Source organism: Acinonyx jubatus, chromosome C1 (assembly GCF_027475565.1).
Source record: "Acinonyx jubatus isolate Ajub_Pintada_27869175 chromosome C1, VMU_Ajub_asm_v1.0, whole genome shotgun sequence".
Classification (NCBI taxonomy): Eukaryota; Metazoa; Chordata; class Mammalia; order Carnivora; family Felidae; genus Acinonyx; species Acinonyx jubatus.
The window spans coordinates 130291598-130315765 of NC_069381.1; the positions used below are offsets into that span (position 1 = coordinate 130291598).

Below are 24168 nucleotides of genomic sequence, written 5' to 3' on the forward strand. Positions count from 1 at the left end.
ACCATGAGATCATGACCTGAGTGGAAGTAGCTTACCTGACTCAGTCACCCAGGTGCCCCGAAATATAATGCATGTGATAAGGTCGCATAGGAAGGGCTGCTAAACTCAATTGGAAAACTTTTGGAAACAATATGATGCCATGAAGAATGAGCAAGAGATACCTGGTTAGAGGGAATGAGAACCTATGATCTATGATGAAGAAGCAACATAAACAAACATGCATGGAAATGGGAAAATAAAGTATGTTGAAGGAAGTATAAGTACTATTTTTAGGTAGAACATGTGATTTGAGTAAGTAGAGGCAAGGTAGGTCAGCTGCTTGCAGAGAAGCCAGATAATGAAGTTTTATTTTATCTTAAGATAAATAGGAAGCTACATCAAATGATTTTGATTTTAAGTAATGGAGTATCATGGTCACTCTAGCAGAATAATAGACATTGGAGAAGTTCCCATGTAGTGGACAATTTCACTAGTAACCATTTCAAAAAGACAAATTAAAACAACATGAATGGCTTGTAACCAATCAGGTGAAGAAATAATTGTAGAGAAAAGTTCAAGTTCATAAAAATTCAATACTTGAGCACATGTCTTATAAATAAGTACAACAAGGTTCTATGATGATCTCTTCATCACTATGTGACATTATGTACTCTTGGGATACTGCTGAAAAGTTCTATAATCATATTCTAACATGCAGACTCACTGAGCTGACACACTTTGAGACCAGCATTTCCACTGCTACAGGTGGATTATTTTGTCCCAAGATTATGCTTGTATTGACAACAGAGGCACAAACTGGTCATGCTTATCCTACCATATCCTAGTGGAGGACGTGTGTGAAACCATAAAGGCTATGAAATTCCTAGGCTGGGCCGAGGCAAAGGGCATATTTCAAAATTAAAAGTCATTATTTGTGTGTATTGAGACCAAGACTTAAAGATTTCTTATCAACTTCAAAAAATATTTCCTTTTGTTAAACTCATTTTCTCACCTATAAACTGATGAATATAAACAGTATGCAGATTTCATTTTTATGATGGTAATGTATTATATATGTAGAATTTTTAATGGATAAACAAAACATTCAGGAAATGCTGCCTAATAATATTATGTGATTATTAGAAAGCTCTAATTCAAGAAAAAGAAGTAAAATTGCTAAGACAGAGGCAAAGTGCCAAAATCCCAAAGTTATCCAATCAAAGATTTAATTTAATGGATCTAGGCAGAGTTTTAAATGGAAAATGAGCTAAGACTGACATCGAAAGAGGGAAAAAAACAAAAACAAAAACAAAAAACAAAACCAGGATTGGGGATAATAAAAATCAGTGATTGGGGTTAATTCTGAAGCAAAGTTTATAAAGAATAAGCAATCTTTTTATTTTTGTCCAGGAATATTCTGCTGGACCAGAACTGAGCACAATGAATGGAGCAAAACAAGCTGGGCAAGTCCGTATTAGAATCCTAAAACTCATACTCAAATTTTGCAGAATATTGAAAAATCACACATGGAAATGGAATGAAAGTATCTACTCTATACCTAGGAATGAACAGTCTGGTCCTGAATCATCTTGTTATCAAGGGATTAACACAGTGAGTATTCTACTTATCTCAATTATCTTTGTGTACTTTGTCCTCAGAAAACAGCTGGACATCACCATTTTTTTGAATCCCATCATTCTTGTTGATTTGGAGCATTTGTGTCCCTGCCACAGTACTCTCCAAGAAAGACTAGGGGAAATAATTAGTTGTTGCAAATGTACTTTGTATGAATACTTAATTGGAGAATCAATTTTGCTTACAAAACACTTCCAAAATTTTCTTCAAAGTCTACAATTTTCTGGCTAAATCCCTAGTTATTAAACATCAGGTATCTTTTAAAAAAATAGTAACATTGAATAAGAAATATAATGATACTTTGCCCAATGTGCTTTGGTTACTATACTTTATTGAGCATATTATTATTAGTCTTTATTCTCTCACAATATTGCTTAGGAGTGATTCTTAATGTTAAAAGTAGGCCTCTAGGGTCACCCAAGTGGTTCGTCAGTTAAGTGTCTGGACTTGGGCTCAGGTTATGATCTCGCAGTTCATGAGTTCAAGCCCCACCATTAGGCTCTGTACTGACAGCTCAAAGCCTGGAGCCTATTTCAGATTCTGTGACTCCTTCTCTCTCTGCCAATCGCCCACTCACAGTCTCTGTCACTGTCTCTCTCTCAAAAAATAAACAAACATTAAAAAATTTAAAACAAAAAATAGGCTTCTCTAAGTGGCTATATTAGAATCAATTGGTGGGCCTTTTTTAAAGTCTTTATATATTGTTGACAGACAGAGAGGGGCGAGTAGGGGCAGAGAGAGAGGGAGACACAGAATCTGAAGCAGGCTCCAGGCTCCATGTTGTCAGCAGAGCTCAACATGGGCCTCAAACCCACGAACTGTGGGATCATGCCTGAGCCAAAGTCAGACGCTTAAACGACAGCCACCAAGGCACCCTAAGAGGTGGGTCTTCTCAAACAATATAGCCTTCCACAATTCACCTTGTCCACTTCCCTTCCAAGATTTGTATACTTCTCTCCTATTTAGAGACTGTCTTTTTGAGCCATTGTCCCTAACATTAGTGTGTCTAATCATTTTTGGCTCACTAAAATGAACAACAAAAGTTGAGACCCACAGGGGCAGTGTGGTGTTCAGCAAAAGCTGATAAAGTCAGACCCAACTCACACCTATAGCCAATACTCGTTGTGTCCTGTCACCCCATTTCTCACTGTCCCAATTTTCCCCTCATCATAAGAGACACAGCTATGCCTTCCTAATGCCTACAGTCACTTAACACATTCCATAAGTTGTAGTTGTTATTTTTAGTAGATTTGGGAGGTTCTTTGAAAGCACCAGTATTTGCATTTCTAATGTAGAAGAACACAAGATTTAGTTGTCCCATCTCTGCCTTTGTTTTCACCAATCAGTATTGTCTAACATATCTGATATCTGTAGCTAATTTTTTTTATATTACAAAACTCGAAGAGCATACAGGAATGTAGTGGGTATCCAATGAGATGAGACAGAAAATATAAATTTTAATACTGAACTAAATTATTTAAATATACCATTATGCAAATTTTAAATGCAAGTCAGTTTGACCTGTAATGATTGCTTTTCTCCTCACAGTAAATTAAAAAAATATATATTATTTTTTTTTCATAAAAGAATGCTTTCCTCAGGCAAATTCAGAGAAAAGCATCTATGGAAGAAGGAACAGTGCCAGTTATTCAGGCATAGTCTCATTGGTTCATTATTTTTGCTTATGTGGTACAAGAGATTTTATGTAATTATACATGCAAGAAATATTCCAACTTCATTATCAGCTCACAGAGTGTCATGGTGAATGAAGAGCTCACCATATCCAATGGAAGCTATTCTCTGGCATGGTGATAGAATGCATGGATTACAAGCAGTGACAGAGGAGCCCGGACCTGCTCACACCTCTGCCCCAGTCCCATCATTAACTTACTTCTACACATTTAATCTTTATTCTACATTGACTGAAATTGCACAGCTTAAACCCGACTTTGTCAACAAAATATTTATTCTAATTAAAAGATTTCCATTGCATTTATTACTTATAGTTCCAAATGAATGTTCTTTTCAGCATTTCAGTGAATTGCTTAACAAAAATCTCTTTCGTTTTCTAGATTGGCCAAGCATTGCCTTATAAATCAAAAGAAACCTAAGATACAAATTATATTCTTCTGATACTCTAATGTGCAAATGCTTTGCCATCCCCAGATGTACTAAAAAAAAGTAGTTGTTTTAAAAATACATGTTACAAGAGAAATTAATAATATTATTAGGACATATTAAATGTAGAAAAGTTGCTTAAGTAAATTTGGAAAGTAATTTTACCTGCCAACTTTGAATAGCCTAGCTATTTGACTATCACTATTCCATTTGCTAGGGACAAATGCATTTGGATTACTTGAGGTAATCACTAACATGGCAGGGACTGGGACCTTTTGTTTGAACACTTTCCAACAGCTGGCTCAGCCAATGTCTGAAATACTCAAATCACAGGGCAGCACTCCTTGTGCTGGTACTACTTGTTATTTACTATTTATTAGGAATTATCATTTCCTATAAAATCCTTAAAAACAGCCAGGGACCTTTGCTTTTACAAGGCATTTTGGTCCAGTATCAAAATAAGTGGCTTTAGCAATTATTTTATTTATGTTAAGAGGATTTTCAAAGTGCTGGATTCTATTTGTTAAACATTTATTTATTTTCACTAAACTGTACACAATCATACTTTATATTCCATTTTTTATAATTTTTGCCATTGGTTCATTCAATATCATCATACTTATCAAACATTACATATTATTTTTCTTATGTTTAATAAAGATTAATTATCAATCCTTCTAATTGTATGTCAAAAATATTAATAAAATATAATTATTGAATCCAAATCACCAAACATTCTGTCTGAAAGCTACATTTATTCTATCACAGGACTGTCTTTTCTTTTCTTAACTTGACTACAGTTTTTCTTTACTTTTCTACCAATTTTTATGTTAGCAGCATTTGCAAGAATAATTTTCTGTAAATCAAAAAAATAAATGGACATGTCTTGAAATTCCCATGCACACGGTTTTCCCAGGAAAGCACAAATACTCCTGTGCTGGAGAGATGGAGGGAAGGAGAAAGAGAGAGAAAGGGAGACAGCAAACATCAGCGTGAAAGATGGAATGAATATATTCGTGTCTGTGTAACAATGTGACTTCAATTTACAGCAATATTCAGGAAGAAAAGCACAGCTACTAGTTTGTGAATTTCTGGACCGAGAAATCAAAATAAATCAAAACCACAAATCAGTTCTTTGGAAGATGCATAAAAACTCTGATTTGCTAAGAAAAAAGTCAACAAACACAGGTAGTTGTTACTAATTAGCATAAATCTAATAGTTTTCAAGGCATTTTAACAAACACTACAGTTGATGAGCTTATAATTATCAACTCTGTTTCTTGCTTTTTAAAATTTCCACCTTCACTCTCACATTGTGAACTATCACTGAGTGGCAAATTACAATTCTCATTTAGGTGACACTGTAATAAGCATTAAAGAAAGAATTAAAATTAACTCCTAACTTGTTACTTGCATAAACAGTGAAACTACATGTGTATGTGTGTGTTTATTCAGAACAGGTAGTGAACACATTTATTCGTCTATTCATATTTACATATATAGATTTCCAATAGCCATAAACTATGTTAGAAAAATCTAAGAATCCTGTTTACTGATCTGTAAATGAAATCCTTCAAGGGTGACATTTCATATGAGTTGAAATACTCACTGTGGAAGGACTGAAGAATATTAATGGTCCACTCCTCTGTTAATCTTCCTGTTTTTGTTATCTGGATACATTTGAGCTGATTTGAAGATTCTCTTGATTCAATCCAACAAATCATGTCTTCATTGTAAATAAAATCCAGAGCATGAATTTCATTTCCATTGACCGAGCTCAGGGTTGCCATTTTACTGCCATTAAGATAGAAAACCTCAATTGTTTCAGAATTTGCAATTAATAGCATAGGTGGCCTATCTGTCGGTTCTGGAATAAGAGAAAAAGAGAAGTGAGTTTAGTAAAAGTGAGTCCATTTTTTTCATAATTTTGAATTACTTACTACAATTTATTCCTATATTTTAACGCATCTTTAAAATCTTTTAAAAATGCTTGCAAAAGTATTTATTAATAACTCATATATGCTTCACTGACTATATATTGTAGTTGGCTTCTCTAAAGAAAACATAGTCCACTGAGCATTTGTATTCTTTATTTCCTTAAAAATAATGTATTATGTAAATGTTAGTACAATACTATTTACTTTCACTGTTGGTAAATAAAGGAAGTTCTGTGAGATTGTTTTGTTGTTGTTATTGTTTTAATTTTGTTGTTGTTGTTGTTTTAGCAATGAGGATGGAGGTGGACTGACCTCACCCTACAGTTTTACAGACTTCCCTTGTGAGCAAGGGTGTACTTTTTTGAGGTGGATGCATGAGGCCAGAAGTGAATTTTCTGGAGTAGAACATGCAAACTCAGAAGCCCATACAAACAGAACCTGTGACTTCAGCCTTAGTGGCTCCTTGACTGACTCCAGGAGTCAAATAATCACTAGATCATGACTACCTTATGATTACTGAGCTGCTTCTTTTTTTATAGTCAAGAAAATAAGATTGTAGAAGTAAAAGAAACTTGCTCGATACTATTTTTAGAACAATGCATCCTTGCTTTTGTGAAGATTGGTGAGTTTTTGATGAATATGCACTAATTGACCAAAATTTCAATGCTTGTTAAGATGTAAAGGTAACAGTAATATGCCATACAAAATTAGTGTTGAAAGAGTTTAGCTATACAATCATAATCAGAGTAGCTTTTGTGCTAATTAGGAAATAGGATGAATTTGGAAATCCTCAATTCCTCTTTTTTTTCCGTCCTTCATCCAGAGTGTCAATAAATATCTTTGATTCTGATGTCAAAACATATCAGGAATCCCACCACGTCTCAGTGACTGTTACTACCACCCTGCTCCAAGCTGCCATCATCTCTCAACCCAAATGATTCCTAGGGCCTTCTAACTGGTTTCTCTGCTTTCATTGATGCCCTCCTCCTCTTTTAGTCTTTCTCAACACAATAGCCAGAGTGATACCTTTAAAATGTTAACGTGAATCAGTTTTCTGCCCAATTCCTCAAAGGGGTCCCATTTCACTCACAGTAAAAGTCAAAGCCTTTATAATAGCCTGTAAACCCCTCCATTAACTGTATTCTCATTACCTGTTTGACGTCATTTCCTTTATCTCCTTATTAATCTCACCCTTGTCATATTCCTCCAGACACACTGCCCTTCTTACTGTTCCTTAACCAACAAGCCAAGTAAGCCTCTGTCTCAGAGGCTCTTCCTTCTTCCTAATCACCACCACCGCCCCCCCCCCCCCCCATATATCAGAATGCCTGACTTGTTCACCTCTGTTAGGGTAGTATTTGAAAGCTACCTTTCCAGCAATGACTTCTCTTACTACTTTATTTTGTGAAAATTGCAAGCCCCTACAAACTCTATATACTAACTCTCTATAAGCTTTCCCTGCTTTATTTTTCCCATATCACCACCAAACATTGCATGTATCTTTTTTTTTCTGGTTTATTATTTTCTCCTTCTGTCACTGTACCTCTAGCATTTAGAATCTAGTGTTTATTCAATACAAATTTTCTGAACACGTAAAATGGTAACATGGAATTCTTGCAGAGTACAGTTCTTTTAGAAGCATTCTGTGAAATGTGACAAAATAATTTCGTTTTCTAACTGATGAATGGAATACAGAGAAAAACTGGCTAACAGGAAATTTCATAAACATCATTGGATCATTCAGGAAACAGATAGCATTGCAAAGAAAGGAAAAAAAAGCAGATGAGTATGCTACAGGTAATATAATTAAATAAACCTAAACTTTTTAAACAATTATTTAATGGTTTTAATCATTTCTGATGTGAGTAGGGATATCAGGTTCCTTGTGTTTTACTCAGATAGAACGGCATTTGAATTTTTATCCTCTGAGGAATTAACTCAATCTAGGCATAAAATTCTTCTCCACCTTTAGAAAGACCCTAAAGTTTTTGACTTAATAAAAACTTCTAAACAAACAAAAATAAACAATAACAAAAAGTCTCAATGAGATTATAAAATTAATTAGCCTAAGAGTTTCTTCCCAATAAACAGACTTTCCCTGAACCGCCTACTATAAGCCAATAAAAATGAAGTCTTGAAAATGCTAAGATCATTTCCACGATAAAGTATTGTGAAAATTGTGAATTATCTATGCTTAACATAACCTTGTCTAGGGACCACACTGAAGCTTGCTTAGCTGGTTGGCTTCTCTCTTAACTTTTTAAAGCCCCTTTGAACTATGCAATGCTTGCTCTTGCCATTCTCTAATTTAGAAGTCCAGACTTGGTCCCTTTTCAACACTCCTAGCTCTGTTGTTTTCCAGTTGACCTGAGCGCTCCTGAAACCTGTTGGATCATAGATTTCTCAGGTTATGAAGAGGTCTTAGATGACTGTGTTATCATGTTAACAAAGACACACTGCCAGTCTGTTAGTACTTACTGTCTTCTTTTGACAACTGAAATGACCTTTGGTGACATTGCCTCTTATTGAAAAGTGAACTACGACTGAAAGCTTCTTTGCTTCCAAGCTTTATGAGAAGTCCAGATGTAGACGATAATTTCTTAACTGGCTACCTGTCAGTAAATTTACTTATGTAATAAACATTCTTTGGAGTAAGGCTAGAATATGAAAGAACACCAAGATTCCCCTTAGAAACTGAGATGAAAATGAATTACTGGTCAACACAGGTAATGCTTACTTGATGTAACTGATAAATCTATTTGATTTTTGTAGTTGCTTTTTGAGTAAATCAGGTGATTGTTTTAATGCAAAATGTAGCAACTACTGATTTTATTACTTCTCATAAACAGAAAACCAATAAAGTCAGGTTCTTCATAATTTGACATGGTTTGATTTGATAATGGTGACTTTAAAAATTCAAATGATGTACTAGAGGAAGGACGCTTGTTAGTGTGATAATATTCATATGTCTCAGCTATTAACTATGGTTTCCCCCTTTATACAAATAAACATAGAGCGTACTTATGGGGGTGGGAGGAACCCAGTGAAACGCAAAACCCATAAAAAAAATCAGGGGCTAAGTGTATAAATCTTTTTTTTCTATTTCATGAAAACTGGCATATGTAATCTGCCTCAACCTGTACTATGTCTGATCTCCAGTTGCATCATTACCTCAAGTTCCCACATGCCAATGGAAGAACATCATTATCTTGGGTAATGAGGATAAGTCTCGCCAGAATAAATGTGATCTTATCAAATGCCATCCTTAGAGTCAGTGGACAGTTCCCAAAGGAACAGTTGCAAAGCACATTTTAGATGACTTTAGTCATAGGAATACCTACATCAACACTTCATGTGAAGTAATAAAGACTAACTCTCCACATAGAAGAGACTGAAACATAAGAAAGCGCTCAATGACTATACTTAGAGAACCAAGACTTAGATTGAATAAACCTTTCCAACAGGCTGTCAGTTGAGTCATGCTGGGGAAGCAAAAGTATCCTCATCTTCCTCACCATTCCCCATATGCGAACAGCATAAAAAATAGGTATTTTCTCTCCCAGTTATAAAGATGTGTATTTATGCTCTCTATGGCCAAAAGTTAGTTTTTTCCTATCATATATATTAACCAGTGCTAAAACTTTTGAAGACTGATTAGAAAACTGTGAATTAGAAGGAGAAACTTGAAAACATGGAGATCATTTGACTAGATATCATAATAATGCCTATTTAAAAGCCAGGCCACTGTAACTATACCCTTGCAAACATACCCTTTTCCTCTCATAGCCAAGAGTATACTGAATGTGTATGTATATACTTATAATATGTTTTGACAGACAGTTGATGCTAAATGAATGTTCTCAGAGTGAATAAAACTTACAACTTATTTTTAAGGTTTCATTTAAACTTCTTATTCTTCCATTCAATTCTAAGAATAATATATCAGTTATTTTCCTTTCAGATGATTAGAATTATGAATTCAGGTACTTACAAATAAATATAAACCTCATAAATACTTATGTTATAACAAATGTGTGTATATATATGGATATACACATATATAAATGTTTATCATTTGTTATATTATGTTCTAATTTTCCTGTAATTGTGAGCAATTATCTCCACTAATAAAGTTCAGTAGGTACACCTTAATATATGTTGAGCCAAAGATAAAAACAACAAAAACAAAAAGATTCCTAGGTTCAACTCAATGAAAGGTTAAATAATGACTCACATGTAAAGTATATAAAATGAAGGGTCAGAGTAAGACTAAATGTGCAATCAAACAGAAAACTATCATCTATGCAGCCCAAAGAGTGGTTGTTAACCAATACAAATGATAAATAATTGAAACAGGAATTTTTAAACTTTACTTTTAATACATCATATGCAAATTACATAAAGTCTCTAAAAATAAGAAAAATGGGATGCAGTTAGAAATGAGAACAATGTTGACAATTATAATAAAAATCACACAACCTCTGTAGGAAGGTAAACTACTATATGAAACAAAATGAAGAGCAATCTGTGTAAAGATACTAAATTACAAAAAAATCATCTTGGGGCACCTGGGTGGCTCAGCTGGCTAAACATCCGACTTTGTCTCAGGTCATAATCTCACGGTTCATGGGTTTGAGCCCCATAGGGCTCTGTGCTCACAGCTCAGAGATGGAAGCCTGCTTCAGATTCTGTGTCTCCCTCTCTCTCTGCCCCTCCCCTGCTCATGCTCTGTCTCTGTCTCAAAAATAAAAAAAAGTAAAAACATTTAAAAAAATTATTAAAAATATCATCTAACAGTGGGCAATAAAATAGAAATTGTTGAATGTGAAATCTTACTTATGAATATAAATATGAAGTATCTAGTTTAAAAAATAAGAAAAAGAAGTATTCAAATAATATTATAAATTATAGGTCAGACTCAAATAAGCCAAACTAAAAATATGAATGAAGTTAATATAAGTGGAAGAAAAAAAGATATATGGTTGAAAATTTTTCTTTTCCTGTCAAAAACATATATACCCAAATTTTTTTCTCTGGTTTCCTCAACTATTTTTTAATGGAAAAATTTATTTACTGAACTGAATAACATTTATAATATCATGCCATATATTAAACTATTGTATCGTATTTTATAAAAAGTAAAATAAAATATGAGCCAAATGTGGAAACATCAAAGTGCTTTATAAACAGTACTGAGCTGATGGCCAACATGGTGGAGAAGTAGGGGGACTTCCTGCGTCTCCCAAACAAAGAAGGGATGAAGCTAAAGGACTTTGAACCCCAAGAGTCTGGGAGGAAAAGAGACTGAGTCTACCAGGGAGAAAACAGAACAACTTGAGGGAGCATAGGTGAATGATTGCGAACTGGGGTAGATAAAACCGGCTGCATAGGCATGAAGGGGAGGGATTCCCCTCTGCCAAGAGACAAAGGGAAGAGAAAGAGCAACTAGGGAAGCATAGGACTGTATCTGGACAAGAGAAAAAACTTGGGATCAGGATGGAGAGGGATCCCAACTTTAACTGCAGATTCCATCTTCAGACTGGGGCCAGCTGCCCTGTTCACACACCTGGGGAGGTGGGGAGTCACCTTAGGGTTCAGTGGTAGATCAGCAGTGCAGTCCTCAGCAGGAAAAACCGGTCCCTTCCCCTGAAGGGCTGCAGCACAGGACAAAACCAGCTGGAACCTCATATCAGGAGGTGTTCCCCCAGTACCGGGGCACACAGAGCGGGAGTTTAATTCCCAGCCAAGCACCAGGGCAAAGGAGTCAACGGAGCAAGACAGACAGCCTCATCTATGCCTGCAGCACAGTGAGGATGGCTCCACAGTAGTGATTTGGGACACCGGGTCATGGAGAAGAGACTGGGGCATTGCCATGTTTCTCCCCACCACCACCAAAAACAGGGCCTCAGGGATGGTCTGCAGGGCCCACAGTGGAGGCAGGACCACCCTACACCAAACCACACCTCTCAGCTCTGGGTAACTACATATCTTCTGGAGCGAGATAGATGCTGTTGAACCAGAAGAACCCCTCCTCCTTACCAGTGCTGCTGCATTGCCTAGATTAATTCTAGGACAATTCTTGATGTATAGATTTATTCTCCCCCCCAATTTCTCCTTCTTACCTCTTCGCTCCTCGAGGCTGTTACTCTGGTTATTGGCTTGTTTAAATAGATATATTTAATCCATTCTCTTGATACATGTTCTACACCTTCTTTACATTCCTTTCTCTCTCTCCGGATTAAGGCTTTTAGTCTCTCTGCCTAGTCAATGTTTCTTTTTTTTTTTTTTCCCCACCCCTGTCATTTCTCTCTTTCTATATGCTCTTCCATCAGCACTGCCTCCACCCTGTTTTTTTACCCGTAGCTGGTGTTTCTGTTTTTTTGCTTTTGGATTGTTTTTAGTTTTTTGTCTTTTGTTTTTCTTTGTTTGCTTTATTTGTTTCTGTGTTTGTGGATTTGTTTTGTTTGTCTGTATGTCTGTTTTCCTTTCCAGGTCTACTTCAAGGAACAAATCAAAGCACACCTGGTGGAGGGTCCAAAACATCACTACAAGTAGGGAAATAAAATAACAAAAGTCACAACAACAGAAAGCAAGTAACACTCTCCAAAAAACACCTCCTGAAGGGCCAGGCCACAGACAGACTATAACCCCCCTTTATTATAGCATTGCTCACAGGTGCAGAGCACATAACAAGCTTTTAAAAGTCATAAGGGACAGAAAACTAGGCAAAATGATGAAACCAAAGAATTCTCCTCAAAAGAAATTCATGGAAGAAGTGACAGCTAAAGAATTGACCAAAAGAGATTTAAGCAAAATAATTGGAAAAAAATTAGAATAATAGTCATAAACTTAACAGCAGGGCTTGAAAAAAGCATAGAAGACAGTAGAGAATCTATTGCTACAAAGATCAAGGTACTAAAAAATAGTCTGATGAATTACAAAATGCTATAAATGAGGTCCAAAAAAGAAAAAATGCATGCGGCCACAGCATGGATTAAAGAGGCAGAGGTGAGAATAGGTGAATTAGAAAACACAAATATGGAGAAAGAGAAAGCTGAGAAAAAGAGCGAGAAAAAAAAATCCAGGATCACAAGGGGAGAATTAGAGAACAAAGTGATTCAATCAAATGGAACAATATCCATATCACAGGAATTCCAGAAGAAGAAGAGAGAGAGAGGGGCTGAAGGTATACTTGAACAAATCATAGTTGAGAACTTCCACAATTTGGGGAAGGAAACAGGCATTTAAATTCAAGAGGCACAGGGAACTCCCTTCAGACGTAACTTGAATCGATCATGTACATGACATATCAAAGTGAAACTGACAAAATACAAAGATAAAGAGAGAATTCTGAAAGCAGCTAGGGATAAACAGGCCTTAACATACAAAGGGAGACATATAAGAATAGTAGCAGACCTATCTACTGAAACTTGGCAGGCCAGAAAGGAATGGCAGGAAATCTTCAATGTGATGAACAAGAAAAATATGCAGCCAAGAATCCTTTATACAGCAAGCCTGTCATTCAGTATAGAGTGAGAGATAAAGGTTTTCTTAAACAAACAAAAAGTGAAGGAATTCATCACCACTAAACCAGCCCTACAAGAGATCCTAAGGGGGACTCTGTGAGTGAAATGCTGCAAGGACCACAAAGTACCAGAGATATCACTACAAGCATGAAACCAACAGATACCACAATGACTCTAAACCCCTATCTTTCAATAATAACACTGAATGTAAATGGACTAAATGCTCCAACCAAAAGACATAGGGTATCAGAATGGATAAAAAAAAAAACAAAAAAAACAAAAAAACAAGACCCATCTACAAGAGACTCATTTTAGACCTGAGGACATCTTCAGATTGAAAGTGAGGGGCTAGAGAAGTATCTATCATGCTACTTGAAGTCAAAAGAAAGCTGGAGTAGCCATACTTATATCAGACAAACGAGACTTTAAATTAAAGGCTGTAACAAGAGATGAAGAAGGGCGTTATATAATAATTTCAGGGTCTATCCATCAGGAAGAGATAACAATTATACATGTCTATACACCGAATTTGGTGGCACCCAAATATACAGAACAATTAAACACAAACATAAACAATCTTATTGATGAGAATGTGGTAACTGCAGGGCACTTTAATACTCCACTTACAACAATGGAAAGATCATCTAGAGAGAGAATGAATAAAGAAACAATAACTCCTATTCACAAATAGTTCCTGTTTGAAAGATGGGTCTGTAAAAAAGCCACATTTAATTTGTTCCCCATAAAGAATATACTGTCTCAGTATTTGCATGTTTATGTATTCATTTAACAAATTTTTTTTTGAGCACAGCCAGCTGATGTCAGGTACTGCTCTAGATGCTAGGGACAAAGCAGTTAACAAAAGTATAAAACTCCTGTTTTCATAGAGCTTACATTTTAGTGAAGAAAGCAGACAATAAGCAAACAAATAATATTTCATATTGTTTGACAGTGATAAATTCTGTGAAGAAATGTAAAGCATTAGTAGTAATTGGGATGCAAGATGCTCCTTAAAGACAATAGTTCAATTCATTATATATCTAAAAGTTTGAAACAAAGGGTTTGAGAGAAAGAATGGTGTCAAGGATGATTCCAATGTTTTGCCTTGGACGACTGGGTGAATGAGTAGGGGCTGATGTTTACCACTGTCAGGGAGAGAATCAAGACTGTGCGACACAAACAAATTGATATTTCTATTACATTTCCAATGGAGATATTGAATTGGATTTTAATATCCAAGTGAGTTTGGTGTTGAACAGAGAAGCCAGGTCTGATGATGCAAACTTACCAATCTCAGTCTCTAGATGTTTTATAAAACGATCGAAGATGTGTTTTTAAAGTCATGATACAAGATGAGAGCACTTAGGAAATCAATACAGACGTCCAAAGAACTGAACACTGATCATGCCACAATAATGAGGATAATGTACCAAAAAAAAAAAAAAAAGAAAAAAAAAAAGAAAAAAAATTCCCAGTAAGCTAAAAGGAAAACTCTAAAATGTACTGCTTTAAAAAGGAAAAGTATTCAAAAAGGAGACAATGATTAGTTGTGTGGTAAGCCCTATAACTAAGTAATTAGGCAACTGGAGGTCACTGGTACTCCTGACAGTAGAAGTTTAAATGATTCATAAGAATATAAGACTGATAGGGGCGCCTGGGTGGCTCTTTTGATTGGGCGTCCAACTTCAGCTCAGGTTATGTTCTCACAATCTGTAGTTCGAGCCCAGTGTCAGGCTCTGTGCTGAAAGTTCAGAGCCTGGAGCTGCTTCTGATTCTGTGTCTCCCTCTCTCTGGCCCTCCCCCGATAATGTGCTATCTCACTCTCTCTCTCTAGAAATAAACAAACATTCAAAAAAAATTTTTTTTAATATAAGACTGATTTAAGTGGGCTCAAGACAGAAGGGGAGAAAGTAAATAAAGGAAAAAAAAACCACATTCTGTGAGTTTTTCTATAAAGAGAAAAGAAAAATGGAGTGGTAGCTGAAGAGGAATGTAGGTTCAAAGAAAGCTGTTTACTATCATCTTTACAACAAGCTTATATGCTGATGGGATGATCCAGCAGAAGTGAAAATAGAAAACAATTATATGAGACTAATTCTTGAGTAGGAGAGAGAATTTGGGATTGGTCCACAATTGCAGAGATAGGCCTTAGGTACTAGCACAGTGTGTTCTTTCACTCAAACAAGAGGATGGTGAAGTGATTAGTTCTAGATACACATAGATTGGTACATTTAATAAACTTCAGGGCGAGAAAGTTCTCTTCTGATTGCTTCTATTTTCTCAAGTAAATATGACACAAAATCATCATGTTAGAATAAGGAGACATACGAAAATTCATTATCTAGGGGCGGAAAAGGAAAAGGTCATTTAATCTATTTCACTGTTTTCTGACCAGGCTGCCAAAGGACATAAACATACAACCTATGCTTAAGATTGCAATTTTTTACTTTGTTATTAAAAAGACAGATTAGTTCTAGGTAGGTACTCAACAGTGATTATATACCAAACTTCTAGGTACTTTACCAGATATATTCTTGGCAATTTGATGGTATGTTGTTCGAAACTTCTAAAGACTACTAAAATATAATTTATCTAACAATTTTACACATGTAACCTGTCATGGAAAATACAGATGGAGGCTCTGTGAGTCCTAGTGTTACCAAGAAACGCTCATATACATTTAAAACTGTAATCAATACGATGCATTTTCTTTTCTCAGGACTAACATAACTCTAAGCAGCTTGACTTGGAAGAATATGCAGACTACCAGTCATCAAAGTCAAGGGCAAGTATGCTCTCTAGAGGGAGGAGTGCAGGAGAGGTACTCTCTAACTATGGTTATTTCTTTGTTGATTGCTATTGATACAGGGGATGCCTTGAAGGCACTCTGGAAGAAAAAAAAATGTTTCTTATTAGAAATGACAAAATATTATCTTTTACTCAGCTTTATTTTTTCCCTGAGAATTTCAATAGTTGTATACTTCTACTTCTCCCAAAGTAATAGAGAAGTTATATACATATGCATATCCTTGCGTCACTTTCAAATTGAATAACTCATAATTTCTATGAATTAAAATGTGCTTCATTTGTTTTTAATTTTCATTATATGTCCAACTTAAGACAAAAAAGGGAGCGCATTTGATCTATAATTGTAGTGCATGATATGATCTGTCACCTACATCTGGTATTTTCTTACACTCTAGATAAATCAAAGGTGTCATGACACATAAGACACCATGGTTATGTTCTCTAAGATGTCAAGAAAGGTGCAACACTGTGAAAATGATGTCCTCTTAGAAAAAAAAAATCAAAACAAAACAGAAAAAACACACATAGAATATTCATGAGCAGTTTAATAACTCAACACAGCATACTCATTAATAGGGTTTGGGTAGGGAAAAAAAAGTGTGATATTTAATTTGGGTAATGGAAATTCTATCTGAAATCATTGCCCTGGTCTGTCATGGAATGTGATTTCCAACTAAGAGCCAGAAAAGAAGTAGGGTATGAATAGTCCAGGAAATAGAGAAATATGTTGATTGGTCAGGCTAGGTTTTCAAAGGCAGCCTGTGAAACTCTAGCATTTCTCTAGGACGGAGCTTTAGGCAATACCACACGATTGCAGGCAGAGTGGCTTGGTCTACAGCTATATCTGCATAGTCAGCACACTAGGATTATATGTCAGTCTGAGGAGGGCTTGGGCTAGAGGGCACATTTGTGGATATTATGCATATTTTTGCCAATCATTTCAATGTCACTACTACAGCAAAGGTAGCATGAGCCCTGATTAACAGGATAAAACTGGGAAAATACCCCACTGTTTTTTGTTTTCATCTTTTCCAGCCTTTTGGCATTCTTTTTACCAATCCTCAAAATCCCAGTCCCCTATTCTGCTTCCTGGATGTTCACAAAATTGCTTAAAGCATCCAAAAAAAAAAAAAAATTACCAAGCACATACTCTGAATTAGGCACTGACTTACTTCTCTGCCACTTACTATTTACCATAGTATACACAATTTCTTCCATGTATATGTGACTGAGTAAACAACAGCAAATTTGGGTACCTATGCTGGTTATGGTCCACTAGGCTCACTCCTAACTCAGAGTCTCATATACCATCATGTCATCAAATGCCATTCTCAGTTACCTACCCCACAATAAAATGACAACTTGGACAGGAACTAGACCTTTGGACTACCTAAAAATAGCAAAACCTATGGATAGTGAATCTTCAGATGTCAAGACATAATCACATATCATTCTGGAGGAAGCCATTCTTATCCAGATGGCATAGTGAAATAGATCTGACCTACTTAGTCTCATAAATTATCAAAGTTACTAAGACTTAATATGTCATCCTCCCTAAGAATACTCACATTTTAATATAGAGTGCTTTAAAAAAAAACAAAGAGAACAAGGAAATTACATTGTAATAACTGAATTCCAAGCATTTCAAGTGGCTGATAAGGCTATGACACTATAAACAAGGTACTCTTCCTTCGCTATACTGCCACTTGTCTATTTCCACACAAGCCAAACCAGCACCTGCAGAAAATGTTGAATGATCCCTCTACCTTCTAAAGGAAAAATTTAAACTATACATTAGATAATAACAGAATTGGAGGTAGACATAGGAGTTATAGGACATTATATTTTGTTTTATTTCTCTTTCTTTTTAAGAATTGCAGCAAAGAAAACAGTGAGTGGTATGAAAACATTCCCTAGCATTGTCTAAGGTTGTGATTCTGTGGATTATATAGGAATTATGATTTGTGTTTCTTACGCCTAAGAGTTCCATTGCCTAAATGGTCTCCTCACCGTCCCAATCAGTGAATAGCATAGTATAAACTGTAATAGAATCCTAAAGTTATTTAATGGACTCTCTTGACTCACTACTCTAGTTCACTACATGGCAAAGAGGTACACTCTCTCTCTCATGGTGCCACTTATTACAGTGTCTCTACACTGATGATACAATTATTCAGTGCTCTTTATTCTGGGACTGCTTTAGTGCAATCAGTAGGGTCCTACTGGTACTGTAGAACTGTAAACTGGGTTAAGTGCCTGTCTTGAGCAAATGGTCAGGAGACTGAAAAGTACAGTCCAATGAGCCTGACTTTATCAGGAGTAAACCTGGCAACAGTTCATAAGTTAAACACCCTTGGCTATTACTTTCATTTTTACAGGTTCTGCAGGAGCCCACTTTTAGCCTTAGATGCCCACATTTAATGCTTACTTCTACATTAAAATTTGTCTAAATCTTTTAAAAGAAAGTAAATTAAAAAAAAACCTTTTCATTTTCAGATTTGACAACTCTAGAACTCTAATCTCAAAAAAAAAGTATACAGTGAGCTTAAATGGATATGTATAGATATTTTAATGATTATGTTTAAAACATTTTTAAAAAAACATTTTAACATTTATTTTTGAAAGACAGAACACAAGCAGGGGAGGGGCAGAGAGAAAGGGAGACAATCTGAAGCAGGCTCCAGGCTCTGAGCTGTTAGCACAGAGCTGGACACGAAGCTCAAACTCATGAACTGTGAGGTCATGACCCAAGCCAAAGTCGAATGCTTAACCAACTGAGCCACCCAGGTGCCCCTAAAACATTTTTTCAAATGACAAGTCCTTATGTTGAATTAAAAATTTACTAGCTTTTGGGTCACCTGAGTGACTCAGTCAGTTGAGCGTGGGACTCTTGATCTCGGCTCAGGTCAATGATCTCATGGTGTGTGAGTTCAAGGCCTGCATTGGGCTTTGCGCTAACAGCACAGAGCCTGCTTGGGATTTATATTCTCTCTCAATCTCTCTCTCTCTCTCTCTCTCTCCCTCTCTCTCTCTCTCTCTCTCTCTCTCAAAGTAAATAAACTTACAAATTGTTTTTAAAAATGACTAGCTTTTAATGTGTGTCCCATTCCAAAGTTATGAACACTCCATTATGACATTCATATCCCAGTATGTCTCCCACTACATAGTACTATAACTATTATGTAAAATTATTGTTTAATGTACATTATAAACTTTCTTCCATTTCGAAATTATTCACTTTGATATCAAATGGATAGTTGGACTAGATTACCTTTGAGTTCCTTCCAACCTTGAAATTATTGATTCTACATTTCAGGAATCAGGTCAATCTTACCACGCATAGAAAAGAATTTGTCTCTGTTGCATGAATTAACAGGAATGAAAAGGACTCTTGCCTAACATTAATTTCTTCCCCCATCTACCAAAAGGTCTAAAATCTCCTACCCCTTATTAGTTATTTATTAAAGGTGCTCTTAAGGTTTGTGAATTTTACTTGGATTCAGACACTATATTACAAAGACAGTATATTACAAAGGTGGGATAATCAATTAATAGTAATTAGGTAAATTAATCTAAGTTAACTGTCATATTGAAAATAAGACCCCACAGGCACATTTTGGGACGAATAGCTGAGGAATGACCATGTTGTTATTCTGTGCTGAAAGCTATAAGCAGCTTCCTAGCCAACTGAATCTGCCTCTCTCTGCCTTCACAGAAAAGGCTATTCTTTCAAGAACTTTTTAGTTTTCCCATCTATCATTTAGAAAGCCTTTTGCAGAACCCTCCCCTTGGATCTAGTTTTAATTTCCCATTGTATCCCTTGGGCTTGATATTTCTTTCTCCCCTTCTCTCTTTCTTTCTTTTGTCTATAAATCTTTTACACACATCCACTATTCTGGACCAGCCCATTCTAACCTCCCATAGTCTCTCATGCTCCCATATTCTGAGATGTCTGGAACTCTGGCTTGTAGGAAAAATTAGCTTTTAGAGTCCAGTAGGGTAGGATTGTAAAGGAAGAAAAAAGAGGGGCCAATCTAAGCAACCAGGTAAAGGAAATAAGGAATAGCAAAGGCTTAAAACAAATGTGGTTTAATTCAAAACATTTTCCTAGCACTCATCAGTCATGGCGACACTACAGTATAACATTGCCACAATAATATAAGGCTGATGCATTAACTAACATTTTACATATAACTGAAGCCAAAAGTATCCTCTGGTTCATTTGTTATCAATTTGAGAAAACCAAAGCAAAAGTGATCATTTTCCTTTAGAATTTGTACAAATACATTGGTTCAAACATCCATGTGACCTTTAGAACTAGTCAATATATGGTATAGACTTGTATCATTTACTATATTACTAGCAACTCATTTTTCTAAAACTATAAACCCCAGGAACATTCTCATAAAAACTGTATCTTTCAAACTCTCTAGGCTAATATTGTCATCAAGCCAACCAGCAAGAGGTGAAGGCTTTTATATGTTCCATTATCAATTCTAGATTCATCAAATCTCCTTGATTCAGCATTATATTATCATGTACCATCCCTCACTGGTTACATTGTTATTGGCAGATACCTTCTTCACACAAAGAAAGGAAGTGCCTCTTTGTATAGGGTTTATTACATTACACCCTCCCTGTAAAGCCACAGCAATATTGTGTGGATCAATAGAAACCGTAAAGAACAAGCCTTCTACTTCTTCAGCCCATCAATATTTTAAGTCAGAACTCTCAGTGGTGGGAAAAAAGAATATGCGACCTGATTTAATTTTTCTCAAGGATTGCCCCCCCAAAATAAATGTGGCCTCATAAACCAAGTCAACAGTTCAAAGAAGTAAACTAAGAAGTAAAAGAGTTTCTGTCTAATTTGGTATACAAATGTCTTGTAAATAATTTAACACACTGTCTCAGGAAAATGGTTGAAAGTATAGCATGAGGTTATGTTGTAGAGGGAGACAGCTGTGGCTGTTTGCGAAGCAAATCCAATGCTTTGCTCAATCTATCTTCAAAAAAGGGAATGGAATGCTATCCCATGCTTCATTTTATAATTGCTAATAAAAGGGGGTAAAGGGGCACTCAGTAATTCATCAAAACATCATAATTTGAAAACCCATAAAATGAAACCAGATTTGAGAAAACTTAGAACCTAAATGGAATAGCATGTACAATATTTCCTTGTATTATTCTTAATTCAGCCCACAAAATATTAGCATTATCCTATTGTTACTAACATATCTCGAGGCTATTCATTAGCAAATCATCTACACTTACTGAGTGTTTACAATAGACTGAATACTGTGCTGAAACAATAGGCTTCTCCCCACCCCCCTCCCACACCAGGGACAAGGTAATAGGAAGGCAGTTTTGAAACAAGAATTCCAAATACTTAAGAGTGTAGCATTCATGGGGCTCCTGGGTGGCTCAGTTGGTTGAGCCGCTGACTTGAGCTCAGGTCATGATCTTGCAGTCTGTGAGTTTGAGCCCTATGTGGGGATCTGTGACAACAGCTCAGAGCCTGAAGCCTGCTTTGGATTCTATGTCTCCCTCTCTCTCTGTCCCTCCCCACTCATCCTCTGTCTCTGTCACTCTCTTTCTCAAAACTAAATAAATATTAAAAACATTTTTTAAAAAAGAGTGGAGCATTCATCTTAGTAATTTTAACCAGGAAGAAAAGTTCATTCCTTCTTTTTTTTTTTCTTTGCTTTATCCTTTGCTTCCTTCCTTCTTCCCACAAATATTCACTGAGTACCTATGTGTTCCAGGCTAGATCAGAATTCAGTAAATAACAAAAAACAAAACTCACAAGTTCCATACTCTCATAACACTTCCATTATTCTGAAGAAATCATGATAAGCAAATGCATAATGCGGTTCATTTCAAATGGTAGTGGTATAAAAAAATAAAAATGAAAAATCAAAGTGAGGAAGAATACATAAATAAATAAATATGGGAAACAAGATAGTGATGGAGAGGGTACATACTGTTAAGCAGAATGGGCAGCAAGGGCATTCTGAATGTAGCCATTTTAGCTAAGCTTTGAATGGTAAGAATGTGCATATCATAGAGAAAAGCACTGCAGGCAAATAAAACATTAAGTGGAAAGACCTCAAGGCAAGAGCAATGCTGTTGAAGAACAACAACAACAAAAAACATTATAGCTGGTGTGTGATGAAAGGAGAGAGTAGCACTAAGTGAGACTGGAAAGGTAAATGTTGCCAGACCATTAGGTTCTTACATGTCTTGTGAGAAGTTTGGATTATATTAAGATGAGTGAAAGTAATGGAAGATTTTAAGCTGGAGAATGAAGGGACTTGGTTTCTATTTTAGCAGATCACTTTATTATGCTGAGTATGAATTTTGGTGAGAAAGCAGGAGCTCAAAGAAACCAGTTGAGAATCTATTTCCTAGTCTAGGAGAGAGATGGATGATTAACATCAATTCATTTCTTTTCAACAGGTTTTGTCAAAAATTAGAAACTTCCTATTAATGGAAGGAGTTCTGCAATGACCACTGACAACCGAAATAACTACTCTGGATTTTTAAGTATGGATCAGGGAATTAAAATGAAGGGGAAAAAATCGAATTCTTTCAAGTCCATATTACTCTACTACATTTCTAACAAAAAGGAACTGAAAAAAGGAAATAAATTATAGAAGGACAAAAACCATAACTTACCGTTTTTGGCTTTGCAAGATCTGTTGTCTGGCTGCATTATGTAGCCCTCCACACAACTGCAAGCATAGGATCCGTATGTATTTATGCAGGTCTGGCTGCATGCACCATAAACAGCACATTCATCTTGATCTACAAGGAAAATGGGCATCATTTGTAAGCAGATTTATTGTTGGACATTTTGTTTCTCCTGAAAGAAATTTTCTTTTTCAAATTTTGGAAGGAGATTATTATATTAGAAAGGAAGAGCCAAGTCCAAAAGTCTTTTCAAAACCACACTAACTGAAAGTCAAAATTCAATATTGCTTTAATAGTTACAGAGATGCAAGATCAAACTTAATACCTAATATTTTATTTTAAAAGAGAATTTATTTGCATTTCTCATGGGCAGGATAGAAGTCCCTATATCCTTTTCAAAGACAAAAATGCATTCCAAAGAATATTTGCTGAATAGATCTAGTGTTCATGACAGACTTTTTCACTATTGTAACAAAGAAATTAGTCTAGTAACATGGTTTTAAGTGAACAGATTAAGAGTTCTGAGCCAAACTATGCAAACCACCCTCACTAAATCAAAAAGAGGAAACTATTAAACAGTGTTTAAAAGAAAAAAAATCATCTTAAATTTTATTTTAATATCTAGGGTCCTCTTTCTATTCTTTACATTCTTCCTCTCCCTATACTCCTTCTTCCTGCATCTTGTTCAAATCTCTATAAACAGCAAGTACTTAATGATTCTTAACCAACCAGGAAAATAAAATTAAAAAAAATTGCGTCAGCTAATAACTTTGACAAATGTACATTCAGCCTGTCCTGTGTACATGTATGATACTAATCCCTGAAGAAACAAACAAAAAAAATTTTTGATGCAACATGGTTCCTACCTCTAAGTGAAACAAGTCTAATGAAATATAATTTCGATTCTGTGCATTTCCTTATAATAGAGGCACAGTCTGGTTATGATAGAAACACAGGGAAGTGAACTGGCTTGGAATTAGAGGTAGAATATTAAGTGAAGGCTGCATACTGAGTTTAAAGGATGATGCGGACTTTCTCAGATTAAGTAAGATAGGATAAGATGGAAAGTGGCACTCCAGTTAAAACAGCATAGTGGGGGTTTCCAAGGAGCATAAGGGGTCAAGTGGAATAAGGGCAGATAAGGAGAAGTGGTAAGAGATGGCACTGAGTAAGTAGTTTTGGGGTCAGATAATGAAGTTATTTGTATGCTAAAGGGTTGTACATTATACACAGGAATTGGGAAAGCATTATTAGAGCTATCTAATCAACTTTATATTTTAAAACTAAATAAACATATATAAAACTGGATTGGTGAATGTAGGGAAGAGATCCTGAAAAATTAGCTATGTGCTAATTTCACACAAGAAATTGTATTTTGATGCCATTATACTTTGAACAAAGTGGTGGGGGGATGGAGGAAAGGGAATGGACTGAAATGTTTAAGAAACACAATAGACTACATGTGAAGACTGGAT

At 35.7% G+C, this 24168-nt stretch overlaps 1 protein-coding gene across 3 annotated transcripts in view; it reads right to left on the reverse strand.

Annotated features, from left to right (window-relative positions):
• The window catches only part of LRP1B (LDL receptor related protein 1B), a 1862224-nt gene that overhangs the window by 958565 nt on the left and 879491 nt on the right, over positions 1–24168 (reverse strand). For all 3 annotated transcript variants that reach the window (XM_053214983.1, XM_053214982.1, XM_053214984.1), the window contains exons 5-6: positions 22679–22807; positions 5342–5599 (exon numbers count right to left, since the gene is read on the reverse strand). In XM_053214983.1, coding sequence (XP_053070958.1) covers positions 5342–5599; positions 22679–22807 — 387 coding nt within the window. The remainder of the gene's footprint in view (positions 1–5341; positions 5600–22678; positions 22808–24168) is intronic.